At 42.1% G+C, this 24,728-nt stretch overlaps 2 protein-coding genes across 4 annotated transcripts in view; both read left to right on the top strand.

The window, feature by feature from the left end:
* SLC9C2 (solute carrier family 9 member C2 (putative)) overlaps nt 1-24,728 on the top strand; it is a 102,756-nt gene that overhangs the window by 68,655 nt on the left and 9,373 nt on the right. For 2 of the 3 annotated variants that reach the window (XM_004761927.3, XM_045069569.1), the window contains exons 19-24: nt 3,697-3,748; nt 5,540-5,688; nt 8,371-8,496; nt 14,073-14,171; nt 19,801-19,968; nt 21,666-21,797. In XM_004761927.3, the coding sequence (XP_004761984.1) occupies nt 3,697-3,748; nt 5,540-5,688; nt 8,371-8,496; nt 14,073-14,171; nt 19,801-19,968; nt 21,666-21,797 (726 nt within the window). The remainder of the gene's footprint in view (nt 1-3,696; nt 3,749-5,539; nt 5,689-8,370; nt 8,497-14,072; nt 14,172-19,800; nt 19,969-21,665; nt 21,798-24,728) is intronic. The other variant, XM_045069570.1, reaches the window with a different exon arrangement.
* Nucleotides 23,335-23,730, top strand: LOC106006743 (translationally-controlled tumor protein-like). Its single transcript, XM_045069571.1, has one exon. It carries the CDS (start codon nt 23,335-23,337, stop codon nt 23,728-23,730), a length of 396 nt encoding a protein of 131 aa, XP_044925506.1.

Below are 24,728 nucleotides of genomic sequence, written 5' to 3'. Positions count from 1 at the left end.
TGTGGGTCTCCTTTTTGCTTTCCTTTTTATCATGCTAGATTATGCCCATAACTAATTTTTTTCCATAGGTGATGTATGGGCTTACACATGCAAAAGTCTTCATATTTTGTTCTCATAATTAATCTTTTCACTGTCCAAAACTATTTTCTTAAAATATTGCCATCTGTCTTCAGCCTTGATGATACAAGTCTGATTTTATTTGTACTTTTATTTTTTTTTCAAAAGATTTTGTTTGTTAATTTGACAGAGGGCAGGAGAGAGAGCAAGAGAAAGCATAAGCGGGAGAATAGCAGAGGAAGAGGCAGACGCAGGCTCCCCGATGAGCAGGGAGCCCGATGCAGGACTGGATCCCAGGACCCCGGGATCATCACCTGAGGCGAAGGCAGATACTTAACCGACTGAGCCACCCAGGCACCCTTTTACTTGTGCTTTTGTAGGTGACTTTTTTCTCTCTGTTTAGAGGCTTATAGGATTTTCTCCTCAGAGTTCTGAATTTTTACCAGAATGTGTCTAGGTGTGATTTAAAAGAAAAAAAAACTGGGGGGCGCCTGGGTAGCTCCTCCTCATTCAGAGGAGACACATGTGTGCCCGGGCTTTCATGACTCTGTTCTCTGTGTGGGTCAGAGTTGATTCCTCTGCTCTCTGGTGTGGGTGGTTCTATAGCACTTTTACAGAGTTGTTATCAGTGCAGTTTGATTTGAAGCAATCTTTGCAGTTAAGTGTCTGATCAGTTAAGTGTCTGATTCTTGGTTTTGGCTCAGGTCATGATCTCAGAACTGTGAGATCGAACCCCACGTCGAGCTTAGTGCGAGGGTTCTCTTATTCTGCCCCTCCCCTCACTTGCGTGTGCATGCTTTCTCTCTCTCTTTCTCAAATAAATAAATAAATAAATCTTTAAAAAATTATCGGAGTACCTGACTGACTAGGTTGGTAGAACCTAGAACTTTTGTTCTTGGGGTCATAAGTTTGAGTCCCATGTTGGGTGGGAGACATAACTTTAAAAATAAAAAAAATTTAAATATAAAAATAATAAAAAAAGAATCCTCCCGTTCAGCACTTGTTGGAGCTTTCATGATCAGAAGATTGCCGTCTTTCTTCCATCACCTCTTTGATTATTCTCTCCCCTTGGTTTCTCTTCTCCTTTTGGCACCCTTTTAAACAAATTTTTGAAATTCTGGGTTTAGTCCTTGTTTCAATTTTCTCATAACTTCCAAGTCTTTCCTCTTTGCAGTGAGAATCCCCCAGCTTGATTTTCCAAGTTCCGAATTTTAGCTGAATTTTAGCAAGGCATCTAACAGCTTTCATTTTTTTTTAAGTTTTTATTTATTTATTTGACAGAGATCACAAGCAGGCAGAGAGGCAGGCAGAGAGAGAGAAGGGGGAAGCAGGCTCCCTGCTGAGCAGAGAGCCCGATGCGAGGCTCCATCCCAGGACCCTGAGATCATGACCTGAGCCGAAGGCAGAAGCCCAACCCACTGAGCCACCCAGGCGCCCCTCTTTTTTTTTTTTTTTTTTTTAAGATTTTATGTATTTATTTGACACAGAGAGAGAGAGCACAAGCTGGGGGAGCAGCAGAGGGAGAGGGAGAAGCAGGTTCCTCGCTGAGCAAGGAGCCCAATGTGGGAGTTGATCCCAGGACCCTGGGATCATGACCTGAGCTGATAGCAGACGCCTAACCATCTGTGCCACCTAGGCGCCCCATCTAACATCTTTCATGACATCTTTATAGATAGGCTAGAGAACTATTCTCTAGATTTATCAAAGTAGTATCAATTATTGGATCAAATGTGCAACAGAACTCTATCTTGCTGATTAACCTTGGATGTTAGAGAAGACAAAAGAAGTATAGAGAGTCTAGATGGATCTACGTAGAAAGAAGATAGAGGTATTCTAGAAGAAAAGATTTCAAAAACTGGAAGAGGAGGGAAGAAAATAGCAGTCAGGGGTGGGAAGTAATGGATTTTGAGGAGTTTGGGAGAAGGCATTGGGAGAAGGGGTGCTTAGCCTCAAAATCTAAGAGATGAAACGAATTTCCCTTTGGCATTTATAAAGGAACTTCAGTAAGGATTTAATTTTGTTTTGAGATGTGTTTAGATATCAAACTTGTGTTTATTGTGAAAGTGACTTGGTTCAAAAACTGACCAGTGGCCTCTCATTTAGAGGAGACACATGTGTGCCCGGGCTTTCATGACTCTGTTCTCTGTGTGGGTCAGAGTTGATTCCTCTGCTCTCTGGTGTGGGTGGTTCTATAGCACTTTTACAGAGTTGTTATCAGTGCAGTTTGATTTGAAGCAATCTTTGCAGCCCCCTCTGCAGCTGTGCAAGCGGGGAGGGACCACGGTGCATGGGTGCCGTGGACAGGCCATTAATTTTGGCACCTTCCCAATATTGATTCAGCGTTATCAAGTGAGAAGAAACAATTTTTTAAAACTGTATACCTCATTCTTATATTCAAATGAGGGATTTATTACATGTAATTTTTCTAGGCCAAAACAACAGCAAAAACTTAACTTTAGCTACTTAAATTTTAGATAACAAGCCTGTAGGGGTGCCTGGGTGGCTCAGTTGGTTAAGTATCAGTCTCTTGATCTGGGCTCAGGTCATGATCTCAGGGTCCTAAGACGGAGCTCAGCATTGGGCTCTGTGCTCAACCGGGAGCCTCCTGGAGATTCTCTCGCTCTGTCCCCTCGCTCCGCCTGTGTACAAACACTCCCTCTCTCAAATGGATAGGTAAATCTTTTTTTTTTTTTTAAGATTTATATTTATTTATAGGAGATAGAGTGAGATTGAGAGAGAAAAGCACAAGAGGGGCTGCAGAGGGAGAGGGGGAGAGAGAGAGAGAGAAGGAGCTGGGAGAGGGGCAAAGGGGCTCAATCCCAGGAACCCGGGAACATGACCTTTGCCGAAGGCAAACACTTAATTGGCTAAGCCACCCAGTGCCCCTAAAATGGGTAAATAAATCTTAAAACAAACAAACAAACAAACAAACAAAAAACCACAAGCCAGTTAAGTAACACCGTGTTTGTTACTCTTCCCCGTGAACAGCACTATGCTGTGTGTTATTCGGGCACAGGGTTCCAGTCATCTGTCGCTGAAAATCCTAGGGAACTGCTGGTTGTTTGCAGCCAGGGCTGTTGGTATGGCCAAGGGCAAGCTCCAGAAAGACTGAAAGCTGGAGAATAAGCTCCACAAAGAGCAGAGCCTGGGACATGTGGGCATCTGACCAACACCTACCACATGACTGAGCGCTGCTTAAAGCACCGTGAGCCCTGGCATAGATATGTTTCTTATGGCGGGAGTTTTCCGTTGGAAACATGAACTACTCAGTACCATCATTTCTCATTCTTCTGCTGGTTTTTATGCTCCGGATAGACTAGCTGCCCAAACAGCTGCTCAGTTGGCTCTCTCTTAACAGAGCTCTGTCTGTGAGAATTCACCTTGGCACACAGTGGAATGCACAATCATTGTCTCTGAGAAAGGCTGGGTCTGGTGGTTCTGTAAGCGGCCGGCCGCAGGCTATTCATTATAATAGAAGTAGGAGCACGGAGAAAGCAATAGAATCCGCACAGAGAAAAGAATTGAGCCAAACCTCTCCCCCACTCATAAACTAAGTGGGATTGCTTCTTTTCTCAGATTTTAAGGGCAGACATGCACTTGCTGTAGTAACAAATTAACGTCTTTCTTAACTTCTTACAGAAATTATATGAAATTTTGGAAACCAACAAACGAGATGCTGTCAAAGAACTAGGTAGGTAGTTGGGAGTGTCTGATTTCCTGAAATCACAGCTTATTATCCATAATTTAACTGAGGGAAGACAAATTCAAACTTTCCTTTTATTACTCATTTATTCATTCAACAAGCATTTACTGAATGCATGCAGAAGGCCAGGTAAGCTGAAAATGCAGAGCCTGGTGGAGGGTATGAGAATACCAATGGACAACTGCAGAAAGTGAGAGGAAGTCTTGTACTTGCTGTGGGAACATAAAGGAAAGAATGAGGAGCGTACAAGCGTACAAAGTATATTAAAGTGGCAAGATCAGATTCCTTAAGGCTGCAAGAGTAAGACACATGAGAATTACATTTGACAAAGGGTGTTTTTGTTTTGTTCTACTTTGCTTGCAAGGATGCTTAGGAATGTGGAGCTACAAGGGAGGTCATTTCTTGAGCATCTACAATCACTTCGCTTGAGTTGAAGATGCAGCAGGAGCCCCAGGAGTCTACACAAAGCTTCTTGGGTCTGTTTTCCTTGCAAGGGGCTGTAGGCCAGGCTCTCAGTGTATGCAAAAGTACTTGGGAGAGAGCCTGGCAGAAACGGAAGTTAGTATAAAAGAAATCAAGTAAAACCACTTTATGTTCATAACCGTATTATAAGATGCCATAGGATTTATGATGATCAGACTTTCTAAATCAAAATTGGAAGAATGTGGTCTCATGAATGAAATTGTGGATTTGGAGACAATGTGCCAGAAATTTTGGTGCTGTCTCAGAAAATCCAGGACCCATTGTTGCCTTTACATGTAGGTAGATTTTTATTTCTGTGCTTTTAAAGATTAGGGGTCTAGGAGCTGCTGTCTCATATTATGCTTTAGGGACTGTTAGAAAGTCCTCTTGATTCAGTCCCTTAAAAAGGAGTGCCTGTTCCCAAATAGTTACTGCAAGTGATTGTTAAATGTTAATTATGTCAGGAACTGTGTTAACAGGTCTATATGCATTATCTCATTTAATCTTTATGATTATTCTACGCGGCATATACTATGATCATTTTCATCTTATAGATAATGAAGCTATAAGATTTAAGCTTTAGAAAGGTTAACTTGCCTGAAGTCATATGGGCCGTAAGAGGTGGCTGGATATCCAGGCAAGGTGTACTGGACATTGAAACCTAAGTTCCTTTAAAAAAATAAATTTAATTTTAAGTAGATTCCACACCCAACATGGGGCTCAAACTCATGACCCCAAGGTCAAGAGCCAAGTGCTCCAACAACCTATGTTCCCAATTATGCTATCTTTCATTTTACCAGCCAGTTAAAAAAGAAAAAAGTTTGACGTCAGGAATTTTGCTCCATGTTAGGAGTACAAAGATGAAAGAGATGCAGTTTTGGTCGTGAGTCACAGCCCAGTTCGTGACTTCTGTGTTCATTAAAGAGGACAAGTTACGCGATCTGATCTCAGAAAGTTCCACCAGCTGAAGTCCAGAGGCGCTTTCATTAAGTCATTTGATATTTAGGATGAGACAAATAAATAAAAATCAAAATGCCACAATGTAATGAGTTCCGTAATGGAGATATGTAGGACATGCCATGGGACTAAGGCAGAGAAGTTGAGTTTCTCCTAGTTGGAGGGGGAAGCCAGTTTTCAATGTTTTCATCCATCAAATGGAGTTGAAGATTGCTCTAGACCCTCAGCCTCACAAGCTCTGTATGGAACAGGCATGACAGGTATCGTGTAAATACTTTGGAAACTATAAGCCACTACATAGGTATTAGTTATCATTGCGGTCATGGCACTGTTTGCTTACGAACAGTTTTTTTGCTTCAGGACTCATCGAGCATGAGGGTCGCGATGTTGTCATCGCTTTGAAGACCAGGCAGGCAATCCGGAGTGTGATTGCTAAAGCTCTGAAAAACCTCACCTTCCTGTGGTCAAGAGGCATTATTGATAAACATGAGGGCATCGAGATGAATAAGGTAAGAAAGCGATTTTCCATTTGGCTTGATTCCATGGGCCCAACACCCAAGCCCACATTGCCTCTTGGGCAGAGTGTAATGAGTGAGGGGGGTAAATCAGCTGTTAACTCTGTCCTTTGCCTAAAGCCTTTGTTAATACCAGCGGCAGCGAGTGCCAACGCTACCTGGTACATACCTACAATTTCAAAACTGTTTGGCTGCAAGTAACAGAAACCAGCCTGAGTTAGGCTTAGCCAAGAAATGGGGTTGGAGGATTTATTATAAAGACACATGCTGGGGGCGCCTGGGTGGCTCAGTGGGCTAAGCCTCTGCCTTCAGCTCCGGTCATGATCTCAGGGTCCTGGGATCAAGCCCCACATTGGGCTCTCCGCTCAGCAGGGAGCCTGCTTCCCCCTCTCTCTCTGCCTGCCTCTCTGCCTACTGTGATCTCTCTCTCTCTCTCTCTGTCGAATAAATAAATATTTTTTTAAAAAATTTATTTATTTGACAGACAGAGATCACAAGTAGGCAGAGAGGCAGGCAGAGAGATAGGGGAAGCAGGCTCCTGGCCCAGCAGAGAGCCCAATGTGGGGCTCGATCCCAGGACCCTGGGATCATGACCTGAGCCGAAGGCAGAGGCTTAACCCACTGAGCCACCCAGGTGCTCCAATAAATAAATATTTTTTTTATAAAAGACACATGGTGTCTTACAGAAACCACAGTTGCCAGACCATGTGGCCAGGCTAAGGAAAGGACTTGACTACAGAACTGGAAAGCTTTCCAGATTCTCCCATTTCCTATCAGGGTTGCCCTCTGTGCCAATATCTTGTGGTTCCCTCCAAAAACTCAACAACACTTTTCTGCTTCTCTGTCCACTGGTAAATATGCAGTGCCCAGTCTTAGCAGCTGTGATGAGGGAGGTGGGAATCACATAATGCTAACACGATCGGAAGAAGATCAGCTTGTGTGTATCGGTGGCAGTTCTGCGAGGAGAGGAGCAGGGAAGACACCATCTTTGGTTACTGATAGGTAGACTTTTGAAAAATGATATATGTGTTTGCAAAAAAAATAGGGACATAAGACAGAGGAAAATATTGTTAATATTTAATGCTATCACTCTATCACATCTACCATCTAGACCATGTATTTGTGCAAATATGATTATTCTTTCTATCCTTTGTAAGAATCTGTTTCCTAGCATAAGGCAGAAACATGGACGTTCTGGTCCCACATTCTGTCAGTGTTGCCCACTGATTAGCTACTCTGGAGTGTCACATGCTTTTCTTTACCCCTGGCAGCTCCCAGCCAAGGGTCACATGCACTGGGCTTCTAGTCATTCCCAAGATACAGTCCCCTCTCCAGTGGCCCCAAAGGGAAATGGGTGTGGGGCAGGCCAGCTTTCCCCTTTAAGGTTCTATCTCTTTAGGCTAATATCATGGTAAAGGACTAAATACTAAATGGGTAATACGATTTCTCCTTAGTGTCTGACAGACCAAAGAAAAGGGCTACATTACAGAAGTCTTCAGGTTATATGCATACACACACTATGTTTTCTTTCTTTCTTTTTTTTTTTTTAAGATTTTATTTATTTGAGAGAGAGAGAGAGTGAGAGAGCATGAGAGGGGAGGTCAGAAGGAGAAGCAGACTCCCCATGGAGCTGGGAGCCTGATGTGGGACTCAGTCCCAGGACTGAGGTCATGACCTGAGCAGAAGGTAGTCGATTAAGCCACTGAGCCACCCAGGCGCCTCCACACTACGTTTTCTATTCTATTTTTTTTTCACTTATCACTTTGAAGGCTAGATCAGATTTCAGTTGAATACTTGATACCATTAATTAAAATAAATAAATAATAGCCTTATGAAGCGAGAGATTTTTTTCCTATAGTTTTGTTTAGAAAGGTAATGGGTAAATTAGTCATCCCATAGTTCATTATTGAATGCATACTGATTGCCTGTCAGCCAAAGAGCTATAATTATCTTCCAAGGCATAAAGAGTTAGCTAGCTAATTCAATTTAATTGAGTAAATACATACAGGATACCTACCATGTGCCACAGACTCTTGAGGAGATTAGGACACTTAACACAACATTGCCCACAAAGTCCATGGGCTTTTCCTTGTTCTTTCATTCAGTCCTTTATTCATACAATCAACAGATGTTGGGTGAGGGTGAGGCAGATAAGTAAAAACAATAATAGTATAATGTTATCAGTTGCATAGGGAGATCTGTAGGGGATGCCATGGGAATAAGGCAGATAAGTGATTATCTCATACTGAGAAGCCAGAGAAGGTTTCTGAGAGCCCACAAAGCTGGAACTATAGCCTTCAAAATTAGAAGAATTTAGAAAAGCAAATCATACACATGAAAAAGGTTTGAGAAAATGTGGATTTAAATTGTACAGTGATCAACTGTGAAGTTTAGATGATTTGAAATAAAGACACAGTATCAGACAGTGTTAACTGGATTATAAAGGTAATAAACTCAAATTGAGTTAATATACCAATTCAGAAATTCAATGAGTTAAGGGAAGAGTAAGGACCAATAAAGGTTAGAGGGTAATTTCAGTAGGGTGAGAGAAACCGTGAGTCAACATCAAAATGAATGTTCAGAACAGCAGTTTTGTTAGAGTTCCTTAATTTTTAACCTACTGTCCCTTTTCCGTCGCAGAATCTGATCACCATTATTTTGATTGTTTGTTTTCAGGTACTCCTTGCAAAAATAAAAGCACTGAATAACTTCCCAATGGCAATCGCACCGCCTACTCCTGACAAATATCTTCATAATATTGTTTGGCTGGAAAATAAGGATGTTCTCATTGAGTTCTTCAAGGTAAAGATTCTGTCTTCTATTCTGCTCAGTTTGATGATAATTACTTTCCACTCTCTAATGCAAGACCAACAGGAAGCATATTTAAAGCAAGAATCCGGTGACGACCAGCAAAGGGTAAGCCAAAATGGAGGCCCAGCAAAACCTAGAAGAGGAAATTTCACTTTGAGCCTACAAGGCAAAGATGGTTTTTCACAATAGCTTATCTGCTTAGGAGAAGATGTCTGTGTGACCTGATTATTACCAATCCACCTTATTTTATGTTGTAGAGTTCGTACTTCTAGATACACCCTCTGGAAAGGACTTTTTTTTTTTTAAGAGTAAGGGTCTCGAGTTTTAATTACTATACAGGCCAGGCAGATGATCTAAAAGTAAAATAAGCTGTGTATAGTATAATAGGGAACAATGAGATCTGGGGTATAATCCAGAGTTCGTGGTCTGTCTAAAGTCAGCTGAGTGTTTTTATTGGAATTTGGATTCTTTCAAGAAATATTTATTGAAAGTCCTCTTTGTGCCAGAGACCGTTATAGGTTTGGGGATAATGCCAGTGAACAAAGTAAATGAAGTCCTTGCTTTGCACTTTATATTATTTGGATAGAGATGGACAATAAACACATCAACACACAAATATATGGTCAGTAGATGATTGTCAATGCTATGGAGAAAAAGGGAGAAAAGCGAATATAATTGGGAAACTATTTTATATGGGGTGATCAGTGAAGCCTGCTCTAGTAGGGTTGAAGAGAGAGATCTGTAAGTCATAGCATTCCAACAGTAGATAGTCTGGGAGAAGAGCATTCCTGGCAAGTGCAATGGCCGGCTCAGTTTGTTCAAAGAACATCCCCAAAGTCCCTGTGGCAGAACTAGTGATGGCAGGAGCCGATGAAGTTGAAGTGGGTGTAGAGCCTGAGTTCGCACAACTCTGTAGGCCAGAACTTTGGCTTTTACACTGAATTAAATGGGAACTTATGTAAAGGTTTCAAACAGAGAAGTGATATGATCTAACTCATATTGAAAAATGACCACCTTGGGGCGCGTGGGTGGCTCAGTGGGTTAAAGCCTCTGCCTTCAGCTCAGGTCAGGGCCCTGCATCAGGATCTCTGCTCAACAGGGAGCCTACTTCCTCCTCTCTCTCTGCCTGCCTCTTTGCCTACTTGTGATCTCTGTCAAATAAATAAATAAACTCTTAAAAAACAAACAAATAAACCTGCTCTTAAAAAAAAAAAAAGAAAGAAAGAAAGAAAAAGAAAAATGTCCACCTTGGTGCTGTGTGGAGGATAGGCTCTAAGGTGACACGGGCCGACCAGGAAGATGATGATTGTAATGGAGGCAAGAAGTGATGGGGACTTGGATTAGAACAAGTGGTCAGTGGTCAAACTCTTGAGGTGTTTTGAAGGTAGAGCTGTTAGGTGCTGATGGAGTGTTAGAGACAGAGAATAACTTCTGGGATTTGAGTCTGAAAATAGGATGGAGTTTCTGTTGACTTAGATGGAGAAGAGAAGATTTATATGGAGGGCACAAGCATTCGATTCTGAATGAGTTAAATTTAAGAAAGCCGTTAGACATCCAAATAGAGATGTCGAGTAGGCAGTAGGATATGTGACTGGAATTCAGGTGGGAGGCCAAATGGGAGATAGCGATTTTGGGGTTGTCAGCATAGAAGCTTGATGAGATAATTTAAGGAATTACTATGGATATCCAAGGACTGAGTCCTGGGCTATCCAACATTTAGAGGGGAGATGAGGAGGAACTAGTGAAAAGAATAGAAAAAGAGATCAGATTTATGGTTACCAGAGGCAGAGGATGGGGGGAGGGGGAATTGAAGGAAGATGGTCAAGGGTACAATCTTCCAAGTTAAAAGATAAAGGTGTGCTAGGAATGTGCTGTACAACATGATGAGTATATATTTAACATTGCTGTGTGGTGTACTTGAAACTTGCTAAGAGATTAAGTCCTATAAGTTCCCATCACAAGGAAAAGAATTATTTTTGGTAACTAGAAGAGGTAATGGATGTTAGTTAAATTTATGGTAATTGTTTCATAATATAGGTATTTTTTTTTAAGATTTTTATTTATTGGCAGAGGGAGAGATCACAAGTGGGCTAAGAGGCAGGCAGAGAGAGGGGGAAGCAGGCTCCCTGTCAAGCAGAGAGCCCAATGCAGGGCTCAATCCCACGACCCTGAGATCATGACCTGAGCCAAAGGCAGAGGCTTAACCCATTGAGCCACCCAGGCACCCATAATATATTTATGTTGAGTCATTATGCTATAAACTTTAAACTTGAGCAGTGCTGTATGTCAATTACATCTCAATAAAACTTGGAAAAAAAGAATTGAGGAGTAATGCGTTAGGTGGGAGGAAAACTAAAAGAGAGTGCCTTCCAGAAGCCAAGTGAAGAAAATATTTCTTAAATGTCAAATGAGGCTGAGACCAAATAAGACGATGATCGAAAATTGACTCTTAGATTTAATAATGTACAGCTCAGATTTTTAAAAAGCCCATAGATCTGAATTTTTATGTGAAATTTCCAAATTTTAAAAAATTGGCACGAATTCAAAAATTTTCAAGTGTCATGCAGGGCAAACAAAATACATCCTTGAATTAGATATGACCCATAGGCCAGTGTGTGACTTTGGTTTTAAACGGCTCTTGTATGAATTACAAGGTTTATGATTTTTCATCAACCTGTTAAAACCTCTGTTAGATTTTTAGAATTAGGAGAACTCTGTGACAAGGAATGATGTTTGCTTTACCACAAATTTCGTTGTACCATACTTTGTGATCTAGGCATATATAAGGATCTAGGATATATAAGGCATCTGTTTGTCCATAATGAGGACATTTTCCTTGTTTTCTAGAAAGACAGCAGTCTTAATGAAGTTCTGCTGAGTTGATTCCTTTCTTGCTTTACTAACATTTTCTTCATGCCAGAAATTTTTAAATTTTTCTTTTGAAATTGATTTCAAATTTACTTGAATTAAGACTCCTTTGGTTTGGGGGCACATGGGAGGCTCAGTTGGTTAAGTGTCTGCCTTTAGCTCAGGTCATGATCCTGGGGTCCTGGGATCAAGGCCAGAACTGGGCTTCCTGCCCAGCAGGGAGTCTGCTTCTTCCTCTCTCTCTCCCTCCCCGCTCATACTCCTTCCTGCTCTCTCTCAAATAAATAAATAAAATCTTAAAAAAAAAAAAATACTCCTTTGGTTGCAAATAATAGAAGCTTACTTGAACTAGTTTACGCAAAGGGAAAGTTGACTGAAAAGACAGTGGGATGGTGTGTAGAAGATTCTAAGAAAGGGTTAGCTAACTAACAGTGGGTGTGGTGGGATTCAGGCCAGCTCGGGAGTATCATTGGTGGGCATCTGTGGACCTTTCTTCTAGCACTTGGATATCATGCTCATTTCTCAATTCCCAGACTCTTTGTCTCTCGGTTCAAATTCTTGAGACAGAAATCTAACAGGCTTGGATTTGATGTCCTGCTTTGGCGAGAGCAAGTGTGGCTGCAAGAAGGGGAGGAAACCTGATGGGATGGCCAGGGGCCGTAGGGGATAGTTAAGAGAATAGAGCTCAAATAAATGGGAGTGGGAGGTGGGAGTTGGGCTTGGACTGGGAGGAAGGTATCTCAAAAATGTTTCTTATAATTTGCATTCTGTTTAGTTTTGTTAAAATCCAATTTAAGATAAAGTTAGAGGGGCGCCTGGGTGGCTCAGTGGGTTAAAACCTCTGCCTTCGGCTCAGGTCATGATCCCAGGGTTCTGAGATCGAGCCCCGCATCAGGCTCTTTGCTCAGTGGGGAGCCTGCTTCCTGCTCTCTCTCTCTGCCTGCCTCTCCGCCTACTTGTGATTTCTGTCTGTCAAATAAATAAATAAATTCTTAAAAAAAAAAAAAGATAAAATTAGAATTTGGTTCTTTATAGGTAGTAATTTTCACAAGTGTAATTAATTAACTGACCATCCAGCAGTGAATGGGGAGGAATGGGAAACCCATGAGAAGAAGATAACTCTATAAATTAGTGATTCACACACACCTGAGGTGAACCTGTCACTGGGACACAACCTCCTTCTGTCCCTAACTTGCCATACCTCTGCAAGGCTGTTGGACTTTCGTTACCCTCTTACAGGCTTCTCTCAGTCTGAGTGCCCTCTTTCCTTCATATTTTGGTTTTTGATAGACATTTCAATTGATTTGACCAGGATAAAAATTGTGATGAGTTAGGAATAAACAGGCATTATTCTCATTAGGGACCGCCCAGGGATTATGTGACTAACAGGGAACTCCACACAGCAGACAAAAGAAACACCCCTTATTTTAGACTATAATTTCAATCTAAATACTCCTCCCTCCTTTCATCCTCCAATTGGTGTGGTTAATTAAAAACACAAAGGTCTATAACAATAAGCCAGACGTCAATGGTAGAAAACCGAGGTCTGAATAATACAGAAGCTGGATATTTGGCTTTAGGGGATTTAAAAAAAAAAAAAAAACACTGTGAAGTCATCAGTGCCTGTTTCAATGCTGTCAAATAATTCAGAATAACACGAAGTAAAAAGTGAAAACTTGTCACTTAGCCCACACTTAGAGATAATCTCTATGAGTGATTTTGAAATATGTTTCCTACGTATCTTTGTAAATTGCAAATCTATCCCTCTGATTCTCCAGTTACAAACCCTTCAGTGGCTCCTCCTTAGTTTTGGGGAAAAGCCCAAACTCTTTAAAGTGCCTGTGAGGACCTTCAAGGTCTGACTCTGGGGTCACCTCTCTGGTCCTTTCCCTACTGCAGCTGCGTGACAACTTTCACGAGCCCTGGCACTTTTGCCTTAGTGGGCCTCTTGCCCCATCAAAAAGTACAAAAAATTGTACTTTATGACCATGTTAGTATAAAGATGAATATATTAGTGTTAAAACATTTTCCTCTTTCAGAAATTGTTTTATTCCCTTCTGATTTTAAAAGAAACCAGAATGTTGTTGTGAGTCTCTAAAGTATTGTGAATGCTATGCACTATGCCTTTTGAGGCCTAATGCATAACTTAGTCTTGGTCCGCCACCCCCCCCCCCGCCCCCACCTCCTGTCTGAGACATACTGGGTCTTCTGCGGCTACCCCAAGGGCAGATGTTCTAATGGCCTCTGGGTCTTCGCATGTACTACATCCTCTGCCCTGAATGATATTCAGCTCATTATATCCTGGCCATCTGTTGCCCTCAGACTTGACTCTTTAAAGTCTTCCCTGGACACCCAAGACAGGGTACCTTGGCCTTTCTGGACTTCTCCAGAGCACCCTATCTTTGTCTCCTTTGTCGGAAGTATCACACTTTATTAGAAACATCTACTCAACTGAACATTTATTGGGTATTTCTACCAGTCACTGTGCCCAGTGCTGATCACAAAGTCGACAGTTTGCTTGCTTGTCCCTTTCTTTCAAAAATACTGATGAAGCATGTCCCCACGTTATAATTCATTAATAAACCAGAGAATAGAGACAGTGCGTTTTTTTTTTTTTTTCTACTTGGAAACCATTTTAACTTTAAAATCTTACTTCCATTTAGAACCTTTGTGTTGACTCCTTTTTATTTTTCTTACAGGAAAGAGCCAAACTTGCTTATTTTGACTACGGAGATGTCATTTGTAGAGAAGGTGAAATGCCGCAAGGAATCTACTTAGTTATTTCCGGAATGGCAATTGTGAGGGACTATTTATTCTTTGCTGAAAATGTATTTTTGAAATATATGATTTTAATACAAGGAGACATTTAGGAACCGGGAAAGTTTTCAATTCTTTTTAAAAGATATATTTATTTATTTTGAGAGAGAGAGAGAGAAAACACAAGTGTGAAGGGGGGGGTGTGGTTTGTGCAGAGGGAGAAAAAGTCAGACAGAGTCTGTGCTGAGCAAGGAAGCCCAAATGCCGCTTCAGGACCCTGAGATCATGACCTGAGCTGAAATCAGGAGTCAGATGTTTAACTGACTGAGCCACTGAGGGGCCTTGAAAGTTTTAATTTTTTTTTTTTTAATTTATTTGACTGAAAGAGTGATCTCAAGTAAGCAGAGAAGCGGGCAGAGAGAGAGGGGGGAAGCAGGCTTCCCGCTGAGCAGAGAGCCCGACGAAGGGCTCAATCCCAGGACCCCGAGATCATGACCCAAGTCGAAGGCAGAGGCTTTAACCACCAGGCGCCCTGAAAGTTTTAAATTTTTTAACATAATTTCTGAATGAAGCCATTTCTGCTCAGAGTGAAGACTATAGCTGAAGGGTAAGACCCAACATCTGAAAGGTGCTTCCCATTTAGCAAAATGCTTTTAGAGTCATTACTTATTTCTTGCAGCAGTCCTGGGAGGAAGTGGTTTTTTCCATGATGTTCAGATAAGAAATGCAATACTTGGAGTGGCTGATTATCTAAAGGAAATGAGAGTCAAGAATGAGGGGAGGGCCTGGTGGCTCAATGGGTTAAGCTGCTGTCTTCGGCTCAGGTCATGATCTCAGGGTCCTGGGATCGAGTCCCGTATTAGGCTCTCTGCTCAGCAGGAAGCCTGCTTCTCTCTCTCTCTCTCTCTCTCTCTCTCTGCCTACTTGTGATCCCTCTCTGTCAAATAAATAAATAAAATCTTAAAAAAAAAAAAAAAGAATGAGGGGATAGACTGCAATGTCAGATCCTTACAGAGGTCAAATAGAATGAGGACTGAAATTACAACCTTTACTTCAACAAAAGGAGGCTTTTGGTGACCAGAGAGAGAAAGATGTTAGTAGAGTGAGGGGAACAAGAATCCTTTCAAGTCTGAATGCCAGTAGCTGAATACATGGTGAGCCCCAGCTTATGGCCCAAATAATTCCTAGGCCTTGAATGATACTTATCAGTGACATACCATTATTATAGTCCACATAACGTATTTGGCTTTCTATTTTTTGAAAGGGGTATTTCAGGTCTTAAAAATAGCCAATTGATTATGGAAATAAACTATTTTGATAAATATTTATTTTGATATAAAACTTATTTTGATAAATATAATACACATGTATCGCATTTTTAAATTTTTAAATGTTCATTCATTCACTCAACAAATGTTTACTTCATTACTACCCTGCCGCAGGCACTGTTCATTCTAGACACGGGGAATTGACCAAAGGGACAAAAATCCCCGCCTTCTTAGAGTTCACTTTCTAGCAGAGGCATGGAAGGCGATGGGACAATGAGCAAAATAAATAAGTTAAGTGTACAGTATGCTAGTGTTAGGGTCCGTGATCAAAGGAGTGAGACTGATACAAAGCGAAGGTCAAGCAAAGCTTTATTTTGCACCAAGTATAGAGACTCAAACTGACCGTCGGGGCCACCTCTTACAGAGAGAGGGAGCCACTCCCAGCCTCACAGACTAACTTTTATAGAGCAAAGGCCATGTGGTTGGGTCTGACCACACACAGGGAGCCAATGAGATTGCAACACGCAGAGAAAGCTGCACAGTCATGCTAGGTCACACACGAGTGGTCAGTTGAACTACAATTCACCCCATAGTAAGCTATTTGAACTAGTCTATCACCTTGGTCAGAATTGGCGCCCAAAAGGCACCCAAAAGGCAGGGCCCACACTCCTTGGTAGCTAGGGAGACCGTATGCTCGCTCTAGTGATTGATGTGTCCACCTGGCCCGACTCCTCCCCGCATCCCGGCTCTGTTATCTCCACCTGACCTGACCCACCCTTGTATTAGGGCTTTGTTATCAGGGACTGGTCGACCATATTTTACTGGTTTCCCGGACTTGCTTTTAAGTAAGTTGTGGGGGGAGGGGGGGAGGGTCAGTTTAAGTTTTACTGCATAACCAACAAAATCACTGTTTAACCAAGATGAGATCGCCCTGGCTGAGTAGGCCCTTACATTAGAAGTGATTTGACAACTAAAGATTACAACTAAAGTTGTAATTTTGTAAAGGGTGGTCAAACGGCAATATATTACGACATTTAATCCTTATAATAGCCTTATTTTTCACATGGGCAAACTGGTGCACAGACAAATTAATTCACTTGTCTCCCAAGGGCACAGAGTAAAAGGTCAAGAAGGGCTTTGAACCCATGGAGTTGGCCTCAGTATCCATGTACTTAGACATTATTTTATGCTGCTTCCAGTAGAATCCTTGTGCTATGCTCCCTTTAGAATCAAAACAAAAATACACCGCTACTCGTATTTTTTAGATATGTCAACTCTAACTTTTAGAAGCTGCAACATACATTTCCCTTTGGGGAATCTTCCTGCAATGACTGACCTAGTTAATTCTTCTTAAGGAGTAAGTCCAACAGTATTCGGCTGAAGATGTCATGTTGGTATTCAACTGATGCCGTGCAACGCAGCATACATCTAGTGGCTTAGAGTGGCTAGTTTCTCAGAGTTCTTAGTTCAGCAGTCCTGGTTTCTCTCCTTGAGTCTCACAAGGCCAATAACAGAGGGTTGGCAGGGTAGCATTCCCTTCTGGAAGCTCCGAGGGCAGAACCCATTGCCAGATTCTTTGAGGTTGTTGATAGAATCTAGTTCCGTATGGCTATAGGACTGACGTCCCTGCTTCTTTGTAGGCTGTCAGCTTGGACCTATCTCCAGCTCCCAGGGTCCTAGGATCGAGTCCCGTATTGGGCTCTCTGCTCAGCAGGGAGCCTGCTTCTCTCTCTCTCTCTGCCTACTTGTGATCCCTCTCTGTCAAATAAATAAAATCTTAAAAAAAAAAAAAAAAGAATGAGGGGATAGACTGCAATGTCAGATCCTTACCCAGGTCAAATAGAATAAGGACTAAAATTACAACCTTTACTTAAACAAAAGGAGGCTTTTGGTGACTGTTAGGTCTCCCCAAAAATGGGTACCCCAATAATGGGTCCGTGATTAAAGGAGCGAGACTGATACAAAGAGAAGGTCAAGCAAAGCTTTATTTCACGCCAAGCATCGAGAATCAGACCAACCGTCCGCTGGTCCATCCCTGCAGGCGGCGCCATCCCAGAGCCGGAAGTACTGCCAATCCCTCTCTTTTTTTTTTTTTTTTTTTTTTTAAAGATTTTTATTTATTTATTTATTTGACAGAGAGAGATCACAAGTAGGCAGAGAGGCAGGCAGAGAGAGAGAGAGGAGGAAGCAGGCTCCCCGCTGAGCAGAGAGCCCGATGTGGGACTCGATCCCAGGACCCTGAGATCATGACCTGAGCCGAAGGCAGTGGCTTAACCCACTGAGCCACCCAGGTGCCCCCCAATCCCTCTCTTGATGCCCCCTCTCTCTGATCGACTCTACTTCCTTTTCTGCCTTTGAGGGCTCTTGTGACTAATTCCTTGGGCCCACCAAGATTATCCTGAGCGGTCTCCAAAGTCTGTTGATGAATGACCTTCATTGCATCTGCAAAGTCCCTTCCCACAGGACACCTAGATTAATGTTTGAATAACAAAGAGATAGGAATCTTGGAAGGACTTCTTTAACTTCTGCTGGTAGATATTATCTTCTTTTCTTCGTTTGTAAAAAGCAGAGACATTGTTCATTACTCACAGTCTTTGAACTGCATTCAAAATCAAATTAGAAAAATGTCAAAGCCCTTGGGAAGCGTGAATGCCTCTAAATATCTCAAGGGTAATCACTTGGCAGGGGGCAGTTTCACAGCAACTTCTTCAGTGACCCTTTGTTCCCTGTTTCTTGTGTCCTGAACAATAGCCTTCCTCCTAGATGTTTACAGCTAAACTTTCTGAAAAATTCTGTAATCCTTCTGGTTGATTCCAGCAGCTTCCTCCTGAAATCTGATAGCATTCTTATTTCCCCATCCTTGCCTATCTTCCTTTCCTGAAGTGATTCAGTCATACTTTATTCACCCTGGAAACTTTTTCTGTTGATGGCCCATGGGAATTATTATTTTTGTAATCTTTACCACCAACATGGGGCTCAAACTCAGGACCCCGAGATCAAGAGTTACAGGCTCTATGGACTGAGCCAGCCAGGTGCCCCGCTCACCACCATGGAAATTATTTTAGAGGATTTTATTTATTTATTTATTTTTAAAGATTTTAATTTATTTATTTGACAGAGAGAGACACAGTGAGAGAGGGAACACAAACAGGGGGAGCAGGAGAGGGAGAAGCAGGCCTCCCGCTGAGCAGGGAGCCCAATGTGGGGCTCAACATGGGGCTGGATCCCAGGGCCCTGGGATGGTGACCTGAGCCCAAGGCAGATGCTTAACCACTGAGCTACCCAGGTGCCCCTTTTCTTAAGCATTTTAAAGGGTGACAAAGTTGATGGAAATCATGGCTGGCGTATTAATTTATGGCACCTGATTTCTGCATCCATAAAATCAAAGGTCTTCTTCCACCCCCAACACTGGCCCATTATGATTAAAAATTTCTAATAATGATGAGGGATCAGAAGGCAAGTTGAGGACAAAGCAGAAGCTGACACCCCACAACCCTCCCCCATGGGACATATGTGACATTCCTCATGCACTTCTGACTGCCCTAAAGCTAAGGAAAGGAAAAACAAATAGTTAACTGATAGAGATCATAATGCTGCAAGACCTGAGTCTCCCTCAGTTTACAAATATTTTAGCAATCTACAAGAATAAAGCATTTCTATCAATAGCCTAGCTTCCCGAAGGAAATTAGATACAATTAAATGTCCTTAAAACCTGCAGCTCATTGACAAATACTTGAGGCGGGCAGAGTAGAAGCTCCAGACTTATCTTAATATTGGGATGAATCATAATGCCTTGTGAGGGAAAAACAACTTTAACTTGACAATGGCAAGTAATCCAGTGAGTCTTCTTTAACATATGAAAACCCTTTTGAAGTCTTCCTTTTCCTTACCCCTCCAACCCGACAGTTTATTATCAGTCACCCCGCACAGCCCCAGGCAGCTTCTCTTTCTGCCCACCGGTCCTGTCCCTGTGCTTTAATAAAACCACCATTTTGCACCAAAAACATCTCAAGAATTCCTACTTGGTCGTCGGCTACTGACCGCACCCCCACCTAACCTCACCTGTATTCTAAAACCCCAACTAATAGACTCAGAGTGGATGGCTGCATTGGTTGCAGACTGCAATCAGTACTTTTGGTGGGATTTTTATAGAAGGAAGGTACGAGTAAGTAGAAGTGTTGTAAATGGGGTCATCTATAAAGATGAAGATTGGAAACAATCCTTCCCTTGGAGAGTTGAAATGTGAAAGAAACCGTGACTTTTGGGGGAAGCTTTAATACCTTTTTCACACCTGAAGGCCTTCATAAAGAATCTTTTCCCTCCATCGTTAGTAATTGCAGCAAACAGTGGGAGCTCCCACGATTTGATCAAGGATTTTTAATTTTGCATTTCCCTTTTGCAGTTGCATAGTTTGCCTCCTACCTTCGGAATAGACAGTAGCCTAAGGTCTGATAGAGGGTCCAAAACCATGTTCACAGAATACTGTACCAGTGGGGACATAATTGGAGAGCTGAGCTGTCTGCTTAAGCGTGAAATTGAATACACCGTCATCTGTGAAACTATTTTACAGGTAAGAACCTGGTTCTGTCTGTATTGTGGGCTATTAGTTAATTCTTTCTGAAGTACATAATGAATGCCAGCAATCTTTTCTTCCCCTGGGTTCTGATATCTTACGCAATCCGCCCAGCCAGCTATTGTGAAGTTGAGCAAAGATTCGGTGTCTGAACGTCTTGGCAGTGGGACCTAGAGAGCTATTTTAACCTCTTTGTGTCTTAATGTCCTTGTTTATTAAAAGAGAGAATGTCTAACTTTGGGCAATATGAAGATGAGGGAAATTTCTAAGTGAAGATCCTGGCACGGATAGACACCCAGTGAAGGACCACCGTGTTCTGGGAGCAGTGTTTTTAAAGAACACTTGTTTTTAAATGCCCTTTCTTCCACTTCTCACTGGCTTAAGTAAGAAGTTATCTATTCACCAAATAAGTGGCCCGATATCCCACGACATGTGGGGGATTCAAACAGAAATGAGCCAGAGTTGCTGCTTACAAGGAATTCTCCAGCTTTGGGGACTGTTACATGCCATCAAGCGGGGTGCAGAGTCTTAGGGGTGCGTGGGACAGAGGGCAATGTCGCTTTGTCAATTTCATACCGTTTCATTTCCAGAAGAGGACAGGAGGCATAATTGATTCACAAGGCTGAACTGAAGTAATTGAAGTTCATGTAGCTTAAATTCTGGAGGAGCAGTCTTCCTTATTCAGGGAAGTTGACCTCTGGAAATGTGGCTGGCGCACAGGGGTCTGAGAGCACTGGCTCTGGGGCTTCCCAACAGACCAGGTCTGGCCACTCGCCTGACACAATCCAGTGGCAGAGACACTAGTGGTGGTGAAACAGGACAGGAAATTTATTTCAGTGATGTCAACGCTGGGAACACAGCAAGTGAGAAACTCGAAGACTGTCCAACGTGCTGAAAATACTTCCAGGTTTAGGAAGTAAGGAAAATGTGGGGCAAAGGTGGGTACATGTGCAGGTAGGCAGCGAAGGTCAAGGAGCTCACTATCGTGGAGTCACTGGCAGGGTCTTGCTGGCTTAGGGCAGTCCTCACTGTTCACAGAGATAGTGTCCTTTCCGTCCAGGGATGCTTTGCCCTCAAGGTCTTCCTCTTTTTATTTTATTTTATTTCTTTATTTGACAGACAGATCACAAGTAGGCAGAGAGGCAGGCGCAGAGAGAGAGAGAGGAGGAAGCAGGCTCCCCGCTGAGCAGAGACCCTGATGTGGGGCTCGATCCCAGGACCCTGAGATCATGACCTGAGCTGAAGGCAGAGGCTTTAACCCACTGAGCCACCCAGGCGCCACCCCTCAGGATCTTCTGCCCAAGCCAAGAGACAAGCTGGAAAGCAAAACCCAACTAGAAAGTCTGAGGTCAAAACGGAGGCAGCTAAAGTCCCCTTTCAAGCCTACTTCACCTACTGTGGCAATAAAAATAAGTTTATGTGGCTTAGTTTGTGAATCATAGCTTGTCCTGTATCATAGCTATTGACTGCTATAAATTTACTGGCTATTGCTAAGTATACACTTTATTTGAACTGTAAATTTTATTAAAACAATTTCTCCATAATGCAATGCTTTTATTAAATGGTGGAGTATCAGAATTGAACTAGATCTAACGGTAAGAGGGGCGAACTAAATCTTAACAGGCACTTATTTTCTGGTGACCTTGTAATTCATCTCTGAATCAAGTTTGTTGTTTGATATCTTGTGGTTTTAGGCTTGCTTTATCTCCCTGGAGGATTTGTATGAAGGTTTTGATGTCTTCTGGCCATCCTTGGAATATAAAATATGGCTAAAGCTTGCGCTTGGTATTGCCTATCAGTATTTTGAATCAAGTCTCAGTGATGAGGTAAGTTAAATGATTCATGTATGAATGAACTTTTATTTACTTTTTATAAAATTCATTTCATATTTTTGAGACATAAAAAGAAAGGCTGTGTCTGACATTTAAAATGAGATTGTATGGGCACCTGGCTTGCTCAGAAGAGTGTGTGAGTCTTAATCTTGGGTTTGTGGGTTTAAGCCCCATATTGGGTGTAGAGCGTACTTAAATAAAATAAAATAAAATAAGATGGGATTCTAGAATTTTAACCACTCTCGTCCTGACTTCTTGCAGATCAATCTTCTTGCCACAGCTAATTTTCCAGGCTACCTGAAGTCATATTTTTTTTAAAAAGGAGTAAATTCAGCAAATATTAAATAAGTAGATTCCCGGGAACCAAATTAGCGTTAATCAGAACGAGTTGATGAAGTTTGGTGTTTTTTTCATTGTCATTTTGCGTGTGTGTGTGTGTGTGGGTTTTGGCACTTAAAAAAAAAAAAAAGATTTATTTATTTATTTGAGAGAGAGAGAAAGAGAAAGAACATGAGCAGGGGGAGGGGCAGAGGGAGAGGGAGAAGCAGACTCCCCACCAAGCACGGAGCCTGATGTGGGGATTGATTCCTGGACTTGATCCCAGCACTCAGTATACCAGGACTCCAGGATCATGACCTGAGCCAAAGGCAGCTGCTTAACAACTGAGCCACTTGGGTGCCCCTAGGGCTTTGACATTTTTAAAAGAAGCCCCCTGGATGTTTTCAATGTGTATCCAATGATGAGGACCACAGCTCTAAATTCTGTCAGTAGGAAATACAAGAGGAATAGCAGGTTTCCAGAGGATATAAAGGTCCCTTTTCACTAATATGCAGAAACATAATGACTTTTGCTTTCAAGCTCAAAATCCCCAGGATTATGAGGCATTTATGAGATTATGAGATTTGTGTAGGCCCAGGTAGATGGCAACTGAGTTTCCTCTTTGGGCTGGATGCATTTTGGCTGTTTCCACGACTTGAGTGAGGACTGACTGGGGATGTGTTTATTATTATAGTCTACTCTACCAAATTAATATAAAGCCTGTGCCTTTTCAAAATCTTTATTGGGGAAACTTAGACTCTTTTATGAACTTTCTAAAAATTAGTAGCTCAAGTCTGTTCTTAGGTTGGCATAATTTACCATCCATATTTGTATCTATTTAATAATTATTTGAGCCCCTATTATAAGTTAGGAACTGGGGAAGTAACAGACCTGGAGTTCAACAATATTCATTGCATAGAGAGATTGGATATGAATGTTGGGTTAAAAAATTAGCATGTCTCAAGAGAATGAGGAGACAAGTCACAGAGTAGGAGACCTTATTTGCAAAATACACATATGGTAAAGGACTGTTATCCAAAATATACAAAGAGCTCTTAAAACTTAACAATAGGGAAACAAACCACCCAATTAAAAAATGAGTCAGGATTCCACCTGCCCCACCCGCAAGTGCCCTTTCAGCTGCGTGGAGCTCTCTCAGAGCTCCCGACTACTACTGAGCTAGTGCCCCTGATACCTCTCTCCAGCCATCTTCATGATCATCTACTGGAAATTCATCAACCATGATGAGATGTTCTCCAACATCTACAAGATTCGGGAGATCAGGGACGGACTGTGCGTGGAGATGGAGGAGAAGATGGCCAGCAGGACAGAGGGTACCACGGATGACTTGCTCATCAGTGGAAATGCCTCTGCCGAAGGCCCAGAGGGTGAAGGTGCTGAAAGCACAGCCATCGTTGTTGATAATGTCATGAACCATCACTTGCAGGAAACCAGCTTCACAGAAGAAGCCTACAAGAAGTACATCAATGATGGCCTGAAATCAGTCAAAGGCAAACTTGAAGAAGAGAAGCCAGAAAGAATAAATCCTTTTATGACAGGGGCTGCAGAATTAATCAAGCATGTCCGCACTAGTTTCATAAATGACTAGTTCTTTACTGGAATCTGCTGTGACCCCAAATAATTATTTTCTTTAAGGTTGGTTCAGAAATGAAAAAATGTTGGCTGTTACTTTGGGTATATCACCTTGTCATAACTGACGGCTGCCCTTCACCCATAGAACGCCAGGACTTAGACAAATGGGACTAATGTCATCTTGAGCTCTTCATTTATTTTGACCATGACTTATTTGGGGCAGAGGCATTGTTTTTAAGAAAACAAAAACAGAAACAAAAACGTGTCATATAGGTTGTCTAAAAATAAAATGCATTTAAACTAAAAAGGGGGGGGCAAAGATCTTTTTTTTTTTTTTTCCAAAGATTTTATTTATTTTTTTTGACAGACACAGATTGCAAGTAGTCAGGGAGGCAGGCAGAGAGAGAGGAGGAAGCAGACTCCCTGCTGAGCAGAGAGCCCCATGTGGGGCTCAATCCCAGGATCCTGGGATCATGACCTGAGCCTCCCACTGAGCCACCCAGATGCCCAAAGATCTTAACAGACATCTCACCAAAGAAGATACATAGATGGCAAAAAGGGGTGCCTGGGTGGCTTGGTGGGTTAAGGCCTCTGCCTTCGGCTCAGGTCATGATCCCAGGATCCTGGGATCGAGCCCCACATCGGGCTCTCTGCTCAGCAGGGAGCCTGCTTCCTCCCCTCTCTTTGCCTGCCTCTCTGCCTACTTGTGATCTCTGTCAAATAAATAAATAAAATCTTAAAAAAAAAAAAAAAGAGATACATAGATGGCAAATAAACATCTTCTACAGTCACATGTCTTCAGAAAAATGTAACGTGTGATCCCATTACGCACCTGTTGGAACAGCCAACAGTTGGAACACTGACAACCGCAAATACTGGTGAGGATGTAAAGCAGCCAGAGCTCTCATTCATTGCTAGTAGGAATGCAAAATGGTGCAGCCACTTCAGAAAGTTTGGAGGTTTCTTAGAAAACTGAACATACTCTTACCACATATAATCCAGTAATCCGTATCC

The sequence above is a fragment of the Mustela putorius genome, unplaced genomic scaffold (genome assembly GCF_011764305.1).
Source record: "Mustela putorius furo isolate JIRA1106 unplaced genomic scaffold, ASM1176430v1.1 tig00003942_pilon_pilon_pilon, whole genome shotgun sequence".
NCBI classification, from domain to species: Eukaryota; Metazoa; Chordata; class Mammalia; order Carnivora; family Mustelidae; genus Mustela; species Mustela putorius.
The sequence above is the reverse complement of the archived record's forward strand: the minus strand, read 5'-3'. Positions and strand labels throughout refer to the sequence as shown.